Below are 16270 nucleotides of genomic sequence, written 5' to 3'. Positions count from 1 at the left end.
CAAAGGTTATAATTATCACTGACAACTGACATATGACGTTTTTTTTTTTTTTTTTTAAGTTTTAAGTGTTACCCTTTTAGTAAAAATGAACACCTACCTTCTAGGTTTTTTTTAAATGGGCGAATGGAATTTTCAGGGCGTTTTTGTGTAACTTTCGCTTCAACGGTGTGATTATAATCCGATTGCAATACGTTATGACGGCGATCGACCGGACGCGACCGGCGACAGACTCAGTTGAGCCCGCGCAGCCATTATAGAAAGCTGGAAAAAGTCAGAGAAACTGGTCCTTTTCCATAATTTTTCAAATTACGTCAGTTATATAGACTATCACTGAACAACTTGCGCGTCCCTCAATTTTCCTTAATTTGCTAGATAGCTCCTCAATTTCACTGATTATTATCACCTTCCTACCTAGCATCTAGGTTTTTTTTGCAATGGGCGAATGGAATTTGCAGCGCGTTTTTGTGTAACTTTCGCTTCAACGGTGTGATTATAATCCGATTGCAATACGTTATGACGGCGATCGACCGGACGCGACCGGCGACAGACTCAGTTGAGCCCGCGCAGCCATTATAGAAAGCTGGAAAAAGTCAGAGAAACTTGTCCTTTTCCATAATTTTTCAAATTACGTCAGTTATATAGACTATCACTGAACAACTTGCGTGTCCCTGACTTTTCCGTAATATTCCAGATAGCTATGTACCCACCTTTTTAAATTTTGGAATGGGCGAATGGAATTTGCAGGAGGTTTTATGTAACTTTCGCTTCAACGGTGTGATTATAATCCGATTGCAATACGTTATGAGCGCGATCGACCGGACGCGACCGGCGACAGACTCGTCAGATGCGCCCGCGCCGCCATCTCAGACGCTCGTCTTCATTCAAAACAAAACAATAGTGCCTGTGAACAGAGTGTAGACTAGACACGGGATCGCGGTAAGCGGTAAGTTATTTGTATAACGGTGTGTGTGAAAGTGAACATTAATACGGTCGAAAGTTTTGTTTGATGATACGTTTGATTGGTGTTTGCGAATTTGTATCGAAATTAATTATTTTAACTAATTCGCTTTTTTCTGTTAAATACATCTTCGATTTCTGAAATACCTACATTCGTTTGGACTAATCGATTCTGATAATGATACCTATAAAGTAATTTATTATATGCCAGCCAACAAGCCGCGGTTTCACCCGCATAGTTCCCGTTCATTCGAAAATACGAGGATAATAATTATATAGCTGTTTCATTCACAACGTGGCTTTCTAGCGGGAAAAGAATTTTCAAAATCGGTTATGTATATCCAGGGATTACCCCCTACAACACTACAAACTTTACCTGTTTATAATATTAGTACTCGTATATACACGCGTGATAGTCCATCCTCGGTAGATATATAATAATATCCTTAATACATACGAGTACCTTATCTATAAGTTATAATTACTCATAAAATTTATAAGAATTAGTTTTTTCGTTTTTGAGTATTTTTTTAAGATAAACTAACAATAATATAAAATGCCTATTAGTTTGTAGTTAGTATTTGCCTCGCATAACACCTTCAAGGGTTCACTAACCCTTAGTACTTATTGTTAGTATGTTATAAGTACCTATCTGAAAGTAAGGTTTCACTCTCCCATGGAATAATAATCTACAATTCTAAACCGCTAAATAAAGAACCACTCAGTAGAAAACGTATGAATGATAGATTCTCCGAACTGTAAGCAAATGGTGTCTTAAATTTTAATTCTTTTCTGAATATATTCGTACTTTAGTCTTGATGTGTAAGTAATTTATAGGTAATTAAATAAGTAAGCTAATAATTAAGCAAGGACAGAATAAATCTTTTCAAATTCATTCGACAAAGAAATCTGAAAATATTCTTACTATGTAGTAACTTAATTAAAAACAATATGCTTGTATTAATTAAGTACAAAAATGAAGCAGAAGATTCTCAAGGAGTACCTACAGTAGATTAATACAAGTGCCATACGTACATAAATTTCCAAAACTAACCACGATATAAATATCTATGAATAGCAACACATTTTACTAAAATATTACTGCGCTATCGAAGAGGATGTAAAAATAAATAAGAAAAATATGAAATCGAAATCAATTCAAATAAATATCAATGCCTTAAACAAAATATCATTAAGTGGAATCTTGTTTTCAAATAACCTAATTCCAAATTCAATGATACACCTACTTAAAATGGAGATACTACTGATTTTGCGCAAAAGATACGCGAATTTGACAGTGTGATTAGTATAAGAATTGATAAAATCGATGGCACAGCGAGTAATTTCAAAGAAAACTCTATCTTGTTTCTATTTCAATTAGAAGCATTTATTAGAAATCAATAAGTTATCGATGCATTTCATGAGTATTATAATTAAATACTAAAAGATTCAATAGCTGCTTAGCAGTTAAGAAATTAGATTAAAATCAATCAAGTACTTAGGTGCTAGGTTAGGTACATAAATGAAAGATGTAGCAAACGCACAAAAATAACAAGATATAACAAAGCACAAGAAAATTTTTAACTAGTCTTTAAACAAGGCAGCATTTAAAGAAATATACTATAGTTTAGCTCAAGAAAACCTAACAATTGTGTAAAAAATTTTACTTTATTGCAATTAAAATACATAATAATGATATAAAAGTAACTGAATTACTTCGATATCTGCGAAAAATTAACATACGTTCCTCACGTAGGCAATAGATACATACATAATTTAAATTACTGTTTCGTAGACTCGATAAAGGCGTAAAATAAAAGTTGCAATCATAGTCAATAAAGCAAGCAGTTAAGTGGTTTTAAAACGTGAATATATTAATTACGGAGGCTTATATACATCCTTCAGTTGTATTTGTTTTGTGATGGCTTAGGTTGTTAGCCCTCAACGGATGCTTGTTTTTTTTTCTTTATGAACTCGTTATGAACATCTGCAGAAGGCGTTATTACGGCAATGGAAAATGGTTGATGATATCATGGAACACTCATTCACATCACGATTAGCTGTAATTACTTTTATCTTAGACGTGAGGCTTATTTTTTATAATGAAGTTATGGATTTGTGACTCACAAATCAAATAAGGAATAATCAAATGGTAGAATAGAAAATGTAGAAGTTAGTATTCAAAATCCAACTGCAAAATGAGACTTTATTAATCAATCAACTCCCAGGAATAGCTTTGAACTAGAACTAAAAGAAATAAAGTTAAGTTAAGCATACACCAATTTAAAAATTTATCGTCATTGCGTTATTAATTACCAGATAATAACATACCTACATATGAATACAGGTACACCTAAATAAATAATACAGGTAAGGAATTTATTAAATTAAGTAGGAGATTGGAAAATAATAACAAAGATACGTAGTAAGGAAATAATTCAAAGCACCTACTCGCAGATATTCTAGAATCTCTTGATAGTTTTAATGTTATACCTAGAGACTGAGATGTTTATAGAACAAAACCTCTGTCAACTTGTGAAATAATTTCGTAAGATCCTTGATGATGTACTTGAAGCAGTTAGCGCTTTGAGGAATTCATTCACTTAGCTACCTTAAGGCTTACGGTAGTTTTATACATTGTAAATTAGATTCAACGAATCAATAGTGAAGTAGGGTCACAATTACGGTATTTTAAATTAAGATGCATTCGAGGAAGAAGGCAACTCTTCAGAATTAGTTAATATTGTTCTTGAGGAATTTTTATAAACATTTAAAATAGCAACTTTAAAATTAAACGGAAGCTTACACTTATGTATTTAAATCTAGACATTTAGCTTACTTTGCAAATCAAAAAGCTCTAAACAATAAACTAGTTAAATAGTTTTTTCAAAAGAATATGAATTTATTTATAGTAAGTAACTATTATCATCTATTCAAAAAGATTAAGCTTTTTTTAACTTAAACTTAATAACCCGAAAAAACGAAAATGGTCACGATCGCATTTAATTAAACATCATCTTGTGAAGGTCTTGTAATTAAAGTCTTCCGTAGTAGAAATATCAATTAGTCGGTAATGTTTGTTCAATATAAATATACCTACTTAAACTTTTGGTCTTAAAGAAAATATAGGTAACGACAGGGATATTAATAAACAAGGAGAAACAAAAAACTTGACAGTACTTAACAAGTACATCCAGATTGGCTGAGGATTTTCCTTAATATAATTAAATCAGTGCAATGATGTGAGTCTAACAGTGGTTTCCTCTTAATATTGTCGACTGTCGTATTGTCAGTTTACAAATTCAAAGTCACAGTCAGGGTTATGCCAAATAGAATATAATTGCACATTGTCCCATTCATGTTTTTGTTTATAGTTGAGCTTCCTAGTAAATGCTAGCATTTATAGTCATGACTTTTTTTAATGTACAATCTAACGACCATCTACAAAAATGCGGATTTACCGTCGCCAGAGAAAGCAGTATACAACTGACTGACGTGCCATAATGTCTAGGGACGGCTTTACGCGCTTTCCAAGGCAAGGTAGTCTAATACAACCCAATTCATCTGAGATGTTGCTTTTGAGAATTTCTTGATAAATAAAAACTTAATATAACTATCACACACACAATACTCTTGATCCAAAGCCTAACTATACCAAAGATTGCATCAAACCTTATTCTTAACATATTTTTACATTTTGTTTCAGAATACAATATAACTACCACAAAAGTCAAGATGCCGAGATTCAAGACAATAATGGTAACAGGAGGTGCCGGATACATTAGCAGCCATTGCGTGGTAGACCTCCTAGATGCGGGATACGAAGTAGTTGCCATAGATAACTTCGCAAACGCAGTAGGCGATGAAGATGGCGCACCTGCACTACAAAGGGCCGAAGAAATCACAGGCAAAAAAATCACGTTCTACAAAGCCGATTTGTTAGACAAACCACAAATCAACGATATCTTTGATAAGGTAACAGTTTATAAAATACGATAAAGTGATTGATGATTTATCGAAGTCGCTTGAAACAATTAGCGGTTTCCCTTCAGAAATTTAGCGGTTATATGATAGAAATTATAAAGATTACACTGTTTATTAGATGGTTGATAATGCATGAAGGAAAAAATACGTTAAAATGTTCACAATCATGACTGGTGTTTGTTATTTATTTAGAGGTTACAAAGGATAAAGCAAGGCATTTTAAGCGTTAAATTAATAACGCAAGAAATGCCTTGGTAACATTCAAGTAACATAAAAAGAAATAGAATCTCAAAGAAGTAGGTACCTACGGGGTTTTTCATAGGGCACGGATGAGTAATCCGTAAAGAAGTCGTCATGGACAATCCAAAGGTATCGTTATTGATTATAATATAAAAATTGGAAGATATTGTAACATTGTGATATTGTGATAAAAGAAAACATCTACGAGTAACTATTACATATTTTGAAAAGTTTAATTCTATGAAGCTTCATTATCTACCTAGTCATTTTGAAAGTGAACCATGACGATAGATAGATATTACTTATTTATTGGATTTCAATGATAATAATAATTAAAATTGTTATTAAAATGACGTGTATAATAGAATTCACATTGTCTAGATAACGACAAAGTTCTTAATTCCTATAGTAAATAGTTAGATATACTCGTGCCTAATTACCTAGGCTTAGTACCTGCATAATTTTCTATAATATGATCATTGCAGCATAGGGTGGAGTGTGTTATCCACTTCGCAGCCCTAAAGGCGGTCGGAGAATCCATGCAACAACCTCTACTATACTACCAGAACAACCTACTCGGCATGCTTAATTTATTGGAGGTAAAGACCACTTTTACTTGTTCGTAACTTGCTGCAGTGTCAGGTGTTACTAACGACGTCAAATCAATGATTGGTACAAATGGTGGAACCTAACCATCGGTTTATGCGACAGAAAACGCTAAAGCACTAGGGACTCTTCAAAAAAATTGATGTCCGACCCGTACTAATGTACGGTAGTGAGACTTAAACAGCCATGACGAGGCATATACAGAAACTCCGAGCCACAAATTTGAAAATATAACGTCACACAAGTGTTACCGCCAATTTATCACGCATCTGCAGTAGATTCAATATCTGTAACATTGCTAAACTAAATCGAAGCTAAAACATATGCATTCTGTGGCTAAACCACGAGATTGCCCAAGACAGACACCTTGTGCTGGAAATGGGACCACGAGGAGAACAAGGAGACCAAGCAAAAATTAAATTACCAGAAATATCTTGACGATTAACTAACCAACAAAATAAACGAGTGTGCTACAAACCACACAACTGAAGTAAAACTTCTTTTGGTTTCCCTTTTAACCTCGGTTTGCTTCACCCAATTACAGTTTTCGTAACGTTTTCACCAGCTTACTCTCCAAGTCAAACATGCGTAAAGAAGTTAAATGATCCTACCCATAATTGATCGTAGTCATAATATCTTTAATACTCCAGGTCCAGGAATATCAAGTATGTTTGATGTTAACGTCGAAACAAATTTTCCAGGTAATGCGATCACACAACTGCTACCAAATGGTGTTCTCGTCATCTTGCACGGTGTACGGCGAGCCGGAGACTCTTCCCATCACGGAGACCCATCAGACAGGCAATATTACAAATGTTTATGGAAGAACCAAGTACTTTATTGAAGAAATGTTAAAAGACTTGAGCATTGCTGATGAGGTGAGTTGATAACCTCTTACACTACTTTCAAAAAAATTTTATGTAAGCGACGACCGCGTGGCGAGGGTAGTTATGATTTCCGATTTCATGGCTGTGGTTTCGATCCCCACAACTGGAAAATGTTTGTGTGAAAGCACGGGTCTTTTCCAGTGTCTGGGTGTGTTTATACATTATTTAAGTATTTATATGTACCTAGTATTATATAGTCACCGACATAGCTCAAGAAGCTGAAGTGGCACTGGGCAGGGCACATAGTTCGAAGAGCCGATGGACGTTGGGGTCCCAAGGCTCTAAAATGGCGGCCCGTACTAAAAAGCGCAGTGTTGACCCCCCATCAGGTGGACTGACGACATCAAGCAAGTCGCAAGGATTCGCTGGATTGGCCATTCAATACTGCCACTATTAATGCGATGAATAAAATAAACACCTACCAATTGCATTAACTGCACCTGTCAAACTTGTTCTATACCAAATCTGTACCGCATCGTATGAAATCATAGTTATCTAATCTTCTAGCATCTGCGCTTGTCAATTAGGTAGACTCATCTACTTCCTAATTTACAATTACAACAAAACGACCACGTGTCCGGTCATTGGTGACACAAATACGATCGTGATCTTGATATTCTGCAACCGGTTCTTGTAACCCACTAAACTAATATATAAAGTACGACTACTTATACACATGTTAAGTTCAAGGACAGTCTCGTTTTTGCGTGAATCAGATTCAGGGGACATGTATAGCCATTATAATTCGTTACAATATTTGTAGTATTTGTGACTGTAAGTCTTCCTGTTCAAAGAGCAATACGGAGCCGTGCATTACCTTCTGTTAAACGCATAAAGTGAATACAAACAAAACTTTACCTACACTGGCAAGGATATTTTAAAAAATCTTAAAATAAAATGGTTTTGTTATAACAAAACCATTTTATTTTAAGATCAATCTAGGTAGTTTTAAAATGTATATCAATATATTAAAGCAAGGTCAGATACTGTCTCATAAACTAGCTTAATTAATTTAAAATTACATACAATATTTTATAAAAATGAAGTACTTAATGCAAGATTTTTAAAACGGATCTGTGAGGAAAACAACACGAAATGTACCTATCTACTTTGCATTACGAAGAATTGCCAAGTCTTCGCGGAATATATTAAATTAAATATTATTCATTAAGTAGGAGTATTTAGTTAAAACCACGCTTTACGTTTCAACAGTGTACCTAAATTTACCAACCCCTATTGAGGGAAAAGCAGTATAGAGATAAAAAGTTATTTAGGTAAGTAAGTGTAATTGAACAATAAAAATTAAAGATAAGAAAACCATCACGAAAGAAAAATAGAAAGAAATAAATGTCAGAAAATAATAAAGAATCTATAGGTACATTTGAAAGCGAAAGGTTATCATCATCATGAAATATCGAAAACCGCTCAACGTAAGATCTAATGCAGCAGAGAAGTAGTTTAGTATTAGTAGTCATACGATAAGAATGGATTTTGCGAGAGGGCCGGACGAAGAGGGATTAACGGCGGACGAAGTGTAAAATAATTCTATACCATACTTACAAGTACTAGTAGTAATTGAAAAAACATCAGTTTGAAAAATTAATAAAAAGGCACGAAGTAGTCTTTAATGTTAGTCACTCTGTTGTTAACAGAAATGGAACATAATATCTCTGCGGTACTTCAACCCGGTGGGCGCGCACCCCTCCGGGCTGATCGGCGAGGACCCCACGAAGGAGTTCACGAACCTCATGCCCTTCATGGCGCAAGTGGCGCTCAAGAAGAAACCCGTGCTGACTATTTTCGGTGACGATTATAACACGCCTGATGGAACTGGTGAGTACCTTTGGCAGGGAAATTAAGTGGGTACGTCAATTTTCTAGCGGTCGATAATGGAACCCATAACCTCTCGGTGACTGTAGTTTTCCAAGTAATAGTTCATATTAAGTGTCAACCTGTAGAAGAAATTCCGCTATCAATCCCAGCGACCCCGCATCGTAAAGCGCAGTGTTGATCGACCCCATTAAGTGAATTGACGACATCAAGCGGGTTACTGAGATACTGGTGTTATTTGCAAGGCCAAGTCCAGCATTGGACGTCCATCAGCTGATAATGATGATGATGAATGAATAGTTGATCTATGCTGAAGGGAAAACTATCAACACAGCGCAGAGTAGGTATGCTAGAAACGGTTTCTGAATTCTCGGATGAAAAAATTAAGCAGGGCGCGGCGGTAGAATCTTTCTCGAATCATCTTTGTCTCAAATTAGTTTTAACAGCTCTTCTGCAACTAGATTATTCACTATTTCGGTAATTTTTATTAGCGAAATATTATTCTTACTATTCGAATATAAAATACGTCTGCTATTATTCGAATAAGTAGGTACTTAGGTCATTTACATCCGAAAATTTATCTGCAAACTTGATGATCTAAATCAATTGCATCTAATAGGTAATCTTAATATACAAGTATAAATGCGAGGTCATTCATCATGAAATCTCGAAAACCGCTTGACGTACAAAGATGAAATTTGACAGTCTATAGTTAGTAAGTCTCCGCTAAGAACGGATTTTACGACAGGGCCGGATTAAAGAGGTCTAAGCGTCCGCTAGTCTTATCATAAACTGCAATGCGATGAAGGTAAACATTAGTCCAAACATGCATAAACTAATGGTTTGAAATTACTATGTTGTTTGCAGGCATTCGTGATTACATTCATGTGATGGACCTGGCGAGTGGGCACGTCGCTGCACTCAAACTGCTCACCGATAACCACGTCAGACTAAAGGTAAGGTAAAAACTACATAATTATGTATTACATCCACTAAAGGCAAACCACAAAATCTCTTAACCTCAAGAAACCAGATTGCTGGTAATTTAGTTGAATTCAGTTCATTCGTTCTTAATATCGTTACCGAATTTCGAAAAAAAAGCATTTTAATTATTTAAAAATCGTTCGTTAGATCAGTGCGAATCATAAATTCCTATGTAGGCCTTAAAAACTGCGCTAAGAACTGCCAAACGCATACAATTTGGTTGATTTATTCAAAAGACATACATAAATATTAAAAAAAAAACGTCTTTCTCAATATAATACCTAATTAAAAACATTCCGGCCCCTATTGATAGTCTTAATTGATACAAACCGTCGGTTTAATGAAATCTCAAAACAATGTTATTTTGGAAGTTTTTGAGATAAAGGAGCTCAAAAATGTCGCTAATAGCCACATTTGTTTGCAAAGCTTTGTTCTTTTAGCAGGAAGTAGCAGGTATTACGGAGGGTCAACTATTTACTATTATTTTTCAGGTATTCAACCTGGGCACAGGCAAAGGAGTATCAGTGAAGGAGCTAGTGGGGGTGTTTGAGCGAGTCACCGGGGCCAAGGTCCCCGTGAAGTACGTCGCGAGGCGGAACGGTGACATCACGGCCATGTGGGCAGACGCCTCGCTCGCCAAGCAGGAGTTGGGCTGGACCGCTAAATACTCGGTGGAAGAGATGTGTTAGTATACAAATCCTTTAGGCCTAAAATGCGAACGACATATCTCTAGAGAAATTGATATAAAATGTCGACCAATGGCGGTGGACTAGTCCCAGACACAGATGTGTCTGGGACTAGTCCACTCCACGCTCTCTTTCATTGCTGTGGCACGAAAGAGATCTTTCGTGCCACAGCAATGAAAGAGAGCGACATTTTGTGTTGACTTTTGTCTATTTATCTTCAAGAGATACGTCGTTTGGTCGCAAAGTGACACTTCGTGTCATTTTAAATTAAGTAGTAGGCAGACGAAAATATAATTTATTCGCTAAGCTTTGCTGTGATTCATTTCAGTAGGGTAGGGTATGGCTCTGCCTACCCTTAGTAATCATTACGAACACTTAATCGGGTAAAATAATTATACATTTCAACCTATACTGATTGAGCGAAAAAGCGAAAAGTCGAATCCGCTTGACCTACAAAGTGGAAATTTGACAGGGAAGTAGTTTATAGTAGTTGTCCGCTAAGAACGGATTTTGCAGGAGGGCTAAATTAAGGAGTTTATAGTATAGAGAATTAAAGTCACGGGCCGAGGGCGTCAGTTTTTTTTACTACAAAACCAGAGCATTCAAATCCTTCTAAGATGTAGACTGTGACTGTGATTCTACAATCTTTATTTCTAAAGTAAATGGATTTTATATTCGAAATGTAGGTGATGCATAGAGATTTTTTTATAAGATTTGGGTGGCGCAGCTAATAAAAATAAAATAATAATAAAAACTCTTACCTCCTTCTACTTCTCAATAAAGTTGATAACTTTTCTAATTACCCATAAAAATGCAAGATGTCAAAACAGAATGAAGATAAAAAAATCCGTTTCTTCCTCATTTCAGGCACAGACTTCTGGCGATGGCAGACTATGAACCCCGACGGTTACCCCAAAAAGAACAAAACTACGGTCATCGTTGTTAACGGGAAGAGTTAACGATAAACAGCAAACGAGAATATTCCACTTACCTATAGCCATTTACTATTAATAAATATTTTATTTATAGCTCTTTCTTATTATTTATACTTAACTAGTAGTTTTAATAAACGCGTTAGATCGTTGATCTTATACTTCGACGTAACGTTGGGTAACGTCAAGCGACGCAGTTTCATCATTATCAACCCATATTCGGCTCACTGCTGAGCTCAAGTCTCCTCTCACAATGAGAGGGGTTAGGCCAATAGTCCCTATGAGGATTGGCAGACGCAGAGAATTAAGAAAATTCTCTATATGCAGGTTTCCTCACGATGTTTTCCTTCACCGTTTGAGACACGTGATATTTAATTCTTAAAATACACACAACTGAAAAGTTGGAGGAACATGCCCCGGACCGGATTCGAACCCACACCCTCCGGAATCGGAGGCAGAGATCATATCCACTGGGCTATCACAGCATTCCGAAGTATCGCTGCATAATTGAATCGAAAATGAGGAGATCCGCATAAGCACCAAAGTCACGGACATAGCTCAACGAATCGCGAAGCTGAAGTGCCAAGAAATGGGCGGGGCACATAATTGGTAGAGCCAATAGTTGGGGTTCCAAGTTGCTGGAATTGCGACAGCTCTCCGGAAATTTTGCCTGACGAACTTTGCCGGAATTGTTCCAAAAACTTTCGAAACAATCAGAGGTTTCTATTCATGTGCTTGTTCACGCAATGTGGCGTAAATCAAACTGTATGCGGCACGCGTTATAAGGGAGCTGATGTGGCTCAGTGAATTCTAAAAAAAGACCTGCTCAGCACTGATACTTACAGTTACCACTAGCTAACAATTACTTGTCTACAATTTAATGGTTTAAAATAATATTCTAGCCCATATGTAATAAAATAGCCATTTATTAAATAAAATAAGTGTACTTAATTATCAGCTTATTTCCTCGTACAGTGACAAATGTTGCCATTTTAAAGGTTCGTAGCCCACACTGGTTGTGTTGGGGAGGAGGTACCGCGCAAACAGCTCCAATATCTTTGGCTTCTCTATGTCGATGCAGGGTGTAAGGAGATCTGAAATATATAAATCTAAAATCAAAACCTATTGTAGAAAATAGAAGACAGATATTATGTCAGGTTGCGCGACTTGTTTCGTAAAGAGTAGGGATTCAGAGAGGGGTAGCGATCAGTTGGAGGGAACGACTTGCGATATAAGGCGCTCGCCGTCCACATTACTTCTTGTGTAATTCTTTATGGGTTACTTGTGACAGGCGGTGAGAGTGACTTGAGTGGAAAAGGGGAGTGTTGGTTAACTATGTAAAACGTCTTTAACCCTACACACAACGTTCACAAGTGCGTGACTTCACTCAAGGTAATTCTCTGTCATTCAAGGGTCTTATTTTGGTAACAGTTTGATTTGTTAATTAAGTTGTCCTGACAAATATTGTGAATCATAAGCTTTTATTCAACATTGGTTTTCTTATTTTTGTAATACACTTCTGAAAAACTATATTATTCTAGACAAGTAGGTTATGTTGCTGTTTTGAGTGTCAGAACATTAATTTGTGAAAAATTAATATAATTGATTGATTATTTTAGTATTTATAGTTTTGCCACTAAAAAAACCATTGTTTTATGGAAGACAGGCTCGCGCTTGGCTACAATTACGCATGATGAAAAGCAGTAATGCAGTCCAAGTAGGAGCGATGAAGATAGATAGGTAGGTAGGAGAAGATGTCTCAACTGGCGAAATCAAATGACAGAACCTCAAACGACGTTTAAAATGAAACAATAAACTAATTCCAATCAACATTGCCTTTAAATTCAATAAATAAGTGTTTACTTTGAATAGGCTCTGAAACTCATGAACCGATTTGTTAAATTCTTTCACTGTTGGGAAGCTAAACATCCCCGAGTGACAAATGTTATAGGCTATATTTTATCCCTGTAACCCTAGGGAAACGGGAACCAAGACACATCTGCTAATAAAATGCCTACAAGATTATTTTAATTCAAACAAAAATACTTACCCAATAATGGAGGTTTATGTGAATGCAATGCACTGGGAATACTAGCAACCAATAAGTCACTGGGCACACGCACATTGCCAACTTTTCCTATAAGAACTCTCTCGAATGGCTGCTTCTTACACCCACTGCTAAACTCACATAGTGGTTTAAAATCTATGGTCAGCTTTAACCAATACCAAGTTGTCACATATTCTACACCCCATTTGGGAAATATGAGATCTTTTATTGCATTAATGTTACTTGGTGCATTTGTACACCATACAGCTACCAGACAGTTTTCTGATAGCAGTTCTTTTACTGGTACTGATGCTATGTCTTCATTGTACATCATGGAATAACTGAAAATAAATTAGTAGGTACATGAATATTTAATTTTTAATGAATATTAATTTACATTTGATAATTGATAGATTAATATCTAAAGGTTCATTAACAACCCATGTTCGGCTCGCTTTTGAGCACAAGTCTCTTCTCAGAATGGAAGGGGTTAGACCTTTTATGCCGAATGGCAGACTTCACACACAGAGAATTAAGATGGTTTCCTCACAATGTTTTTCCTTGATCTTTTGAGAGATAGATATATTAAATATCTAAAGGTGCTGTTTGTTAAATTTAAAAAGACACTAACCTCAATTTATCATTGGCACCTTTCAATCTTCTGATATATTTATTCCACCAAGGAGGGTCAGCTATCAATATATCATATTTAGTGCCATTCAATTTAGCACATTGCTCTTTCACACAACCACAGAAGAATCTAGAAAAAAGTAAAGAATTATGTTGCTTGAGTTTCATATTCCCCATTTCTTTCTAGCAGACGCCCGCGTCTGTGTTTGCATGAAATTTTGTAAATCTCAAGGGAAATCCATGGTTTTGCTCTAAGGCCAAACTCAACTCTATACAAAATATCATCCATTAATAAAACTTAAATTAAAATGCATCTTGTTGGTTTATCTAAATTGGTTAATAGCCATTTATCAATCATCATCACAAAGGCTATCAACATCCACCACATGACATAGGTTTTCAAATACCACTATATTACAAATATACAAATGATTTACAATACAGAGGTCCTGGGTCTCATCCCTGGCTGGGCCGATTGAGATTTTCTTAATTGATCCAGTTTTGGCAGGTGAGAGGCTTCGACTGTGGCTTGTTACCACCCTACTCACAAAGAAGTACCACCAAAAGATTTCTCATTCCAGTACAAGGTCATGAAAAGAAGGTGGATTTTCATCAGGCTCCACAAGTTTACCCACTACTATCTAAGATAGCATCATCGGTTACCATCAGGTGAGATTGTACTAAAGGGATAATTTAAAAAGAAAAAACAAAACTCCTTTTCCTGTAACCAACAGTTCCTTAGAATGTCTGTCCTTGGGAGCTGCTAATTAGTGGATACCTAATGGGGGTACAACCAACACTTCATTTTCTGTTGGTAAATCCAACATCTTAACTATGGCTTGTTATTTTATTAATTAGTTAATAATTGAGATCCTAAGTTTGAATTCTAGGTTGGTATATGAAAATATTAAGTTTCTTGCAAGAAATTCTCATTACCAGCTCATAGTTGGGAAGGTGGAGGTGTTACACCACTGTATGTCAGAGAGGCTATTAAGCTGTGAGCCCCATAGGCTAATGATACATGTATAAACAGACAAACCTGGAATTCTGAGGAATCAGATAATATTCATCCTTGACCTTACATTTCAGTGCTGCATCAGAATTATTGCCACCACTCAACCCATGGTGATCAAATACTGTTGATTCAAAGTATTTCTGGGCTAAATCCCTCACTTCTGATGTCTCCAGTAAATCATATTTTTCTCTTACATCTAATATAACATCTGATGGTAGTTGTGTTAATAGTTCATTGTACATATTCTTTATTTTAGCTGTCTGAAACAAACATTCTATTTATATATCATAATAAAAACTTCCAATAACATTCTAGTCTTGTATTGAACTTCTAAGCTAATGAACCGGTTTTAATGAGACTTACTACAATGCCTTTAGTTTAACTAAACAGGATAGTATGTATATAGTGATTTTAAAAACCCCCTAGAGGGTTAGGCGGCTAGGCCTCCTTTGCTATAGGAGAGGGTATTTTCTCATGAAAACTTGAAAAAGGCTCGATTTGCTCACAAGTTTTCCCAACATTTATATTATCGAGACAGACAATAATAATTAATTTCGATATCAATGATTATTTTATACTATAGATTGGTTATGTCCCTACAAAATCACTGCAAAAAGTGATCTGAATAATAGGCTACAACACTGAGCGCAATACATGCACAATTTTGTCTTTCATTCCATTATATATTTAAGCATACATAGTCTTTACACTTCATGAACACACAACTCAACATTGTAGACAATATTTAGGTATTATTTGTTTAAGTAATGTTCATTCTAGACCACAGCTAACATTGAGTTGTATATAAATTTCCTCTTTTGAGCGCCTTGTTTTTTATGCGCTAGTAACACATTTAACAGTTTTTAATATCATTGCTCGATATACTTCAAGAATGGCTTCATGGTAAAAACAATACGAAATTCACCAGCCCCATACTATAGGTACTTACTTCTTGTAAAACTTGATCACATTCGCGTGTTCTCTTTTTATTAACTAACGCATGTTTGCTAATACTTTTTATACAAAATAAGTTTTTGTTAATAGTAAAAAGTAAACGTTCACTATTTTCATTTTTAAAAGCATTTGCTATAAAGTCACAATGGTCTATTAATCGTAGATTTTTATAGCTGAAAGTAATACTCATTTTAGCACTTAAAATGTTTTATACGCATTTTTTTTAGCAAAAATAAATAAAAATAAAGTCTAAACTCTAAACAATTTCAAAATTCAAATCACAAAAACAAACGTCAAAAAAATGAATTTTGACAAGAACATAGAAAGCTCGGTTGACTTTGACGTTTTCCATAAAGTTTAGAAACTACTGTTAAACCATAATTGTCTCTGATCTATAATTCTATAATAGATATCGGAGTTGCCTCCCTTTATAACCAGTTTTACCAAATTACTGCATTAATTGTAATAAACTATAACTTTTTATAACGTACAACTAATTGAAAAAATAACTAATTTCA

At 35.4% G+C, this 16270-nt stretch overlaps 2 protein-coding genes across 3 annotated transcripts; one reads left to right on the top strand and one right to left on the bottom strand.

Annotated features, from left to right (window-relative positions):
* Window positions 1-784: 784 nt before the first annotated feature.
* Window positions 785-11202, top strand: LOC112058011 (UDP-glucose 4-epimerase). Of its 2 annotated transcripts, none has more exons than XM_024098667.2 (8): window positions 785-943; window positions 4664-4932; window positions 5667-5780; window positions 6489-6665; window positions 8327-8507; window positions 9372-9460; window positions 9980-10172; window positions 11042-11202. In XM_024098667.2, the coding sequence occupies exons 2-8, from the start codon at window positions 4693-4695 to the stop codon at window positions 11131-11133; spliced, it is 1086 nt and encodes a 361-aa protein (XP_023954435.2). In that variant the 5' UTR covers window positions 785-943; window positions 4664-4692; the 3' UTR covers window positions 11134-11202. The 2 variants fall into 2 exon arrangements, with proteins under 2 accessions (XP_023954435.2, XP_023954436.2); XM_024098668.2 differs by having other exon boundaries at window positions 805-936.
* Window positions 11203-12014: 812 nt separating this feature from the next.
* On the bottom strand, window positions 12015-16026 carry LOC112058026 (DNA N6-methyl methyltransferase). Its single transcript, XM_024098687.2, has 5 exons — window positions 15748-16026; window positions 14823-15058; window positions 13785-13913; window positions 13157-13494; window positions 12015-12200 (listed from the first exon to the last, which is right to left on the bottom strand). Exons 1-5 carry the CDS (start codon window positions 15940-15942, stop codon window positions 12061-12063), a joined length of 1038 nt encoding a protein of 345 aa, XP_023954455.2. The 5' UTR covers window positions 15943-16026; the 3' UTR covers window positions 12015-12060.
* Between the last annotated feature and the right edge of the window lie 244 nt (window positions 16027-16270).

Source organism: Bicyclus anynana, chromosome 20 (assembly GCF_947172395.1).
Source record: "Bicyclus anynana chromosome 20, ilBicAnyn1.1, whole genome shotgun sequence".
Taxonomy (NCBI): Eukaryota; Metazoa; Arthropoda; class Insecta; order Lepidoptera; family Nymphalidae; genus Bicyclus; species Bicyclus anynana.
The sequence above is the reverse complement of the archived record's forward strand: the minus strand, read 5'-3'. Positions and strand labels throughout refer to the sequence as shown.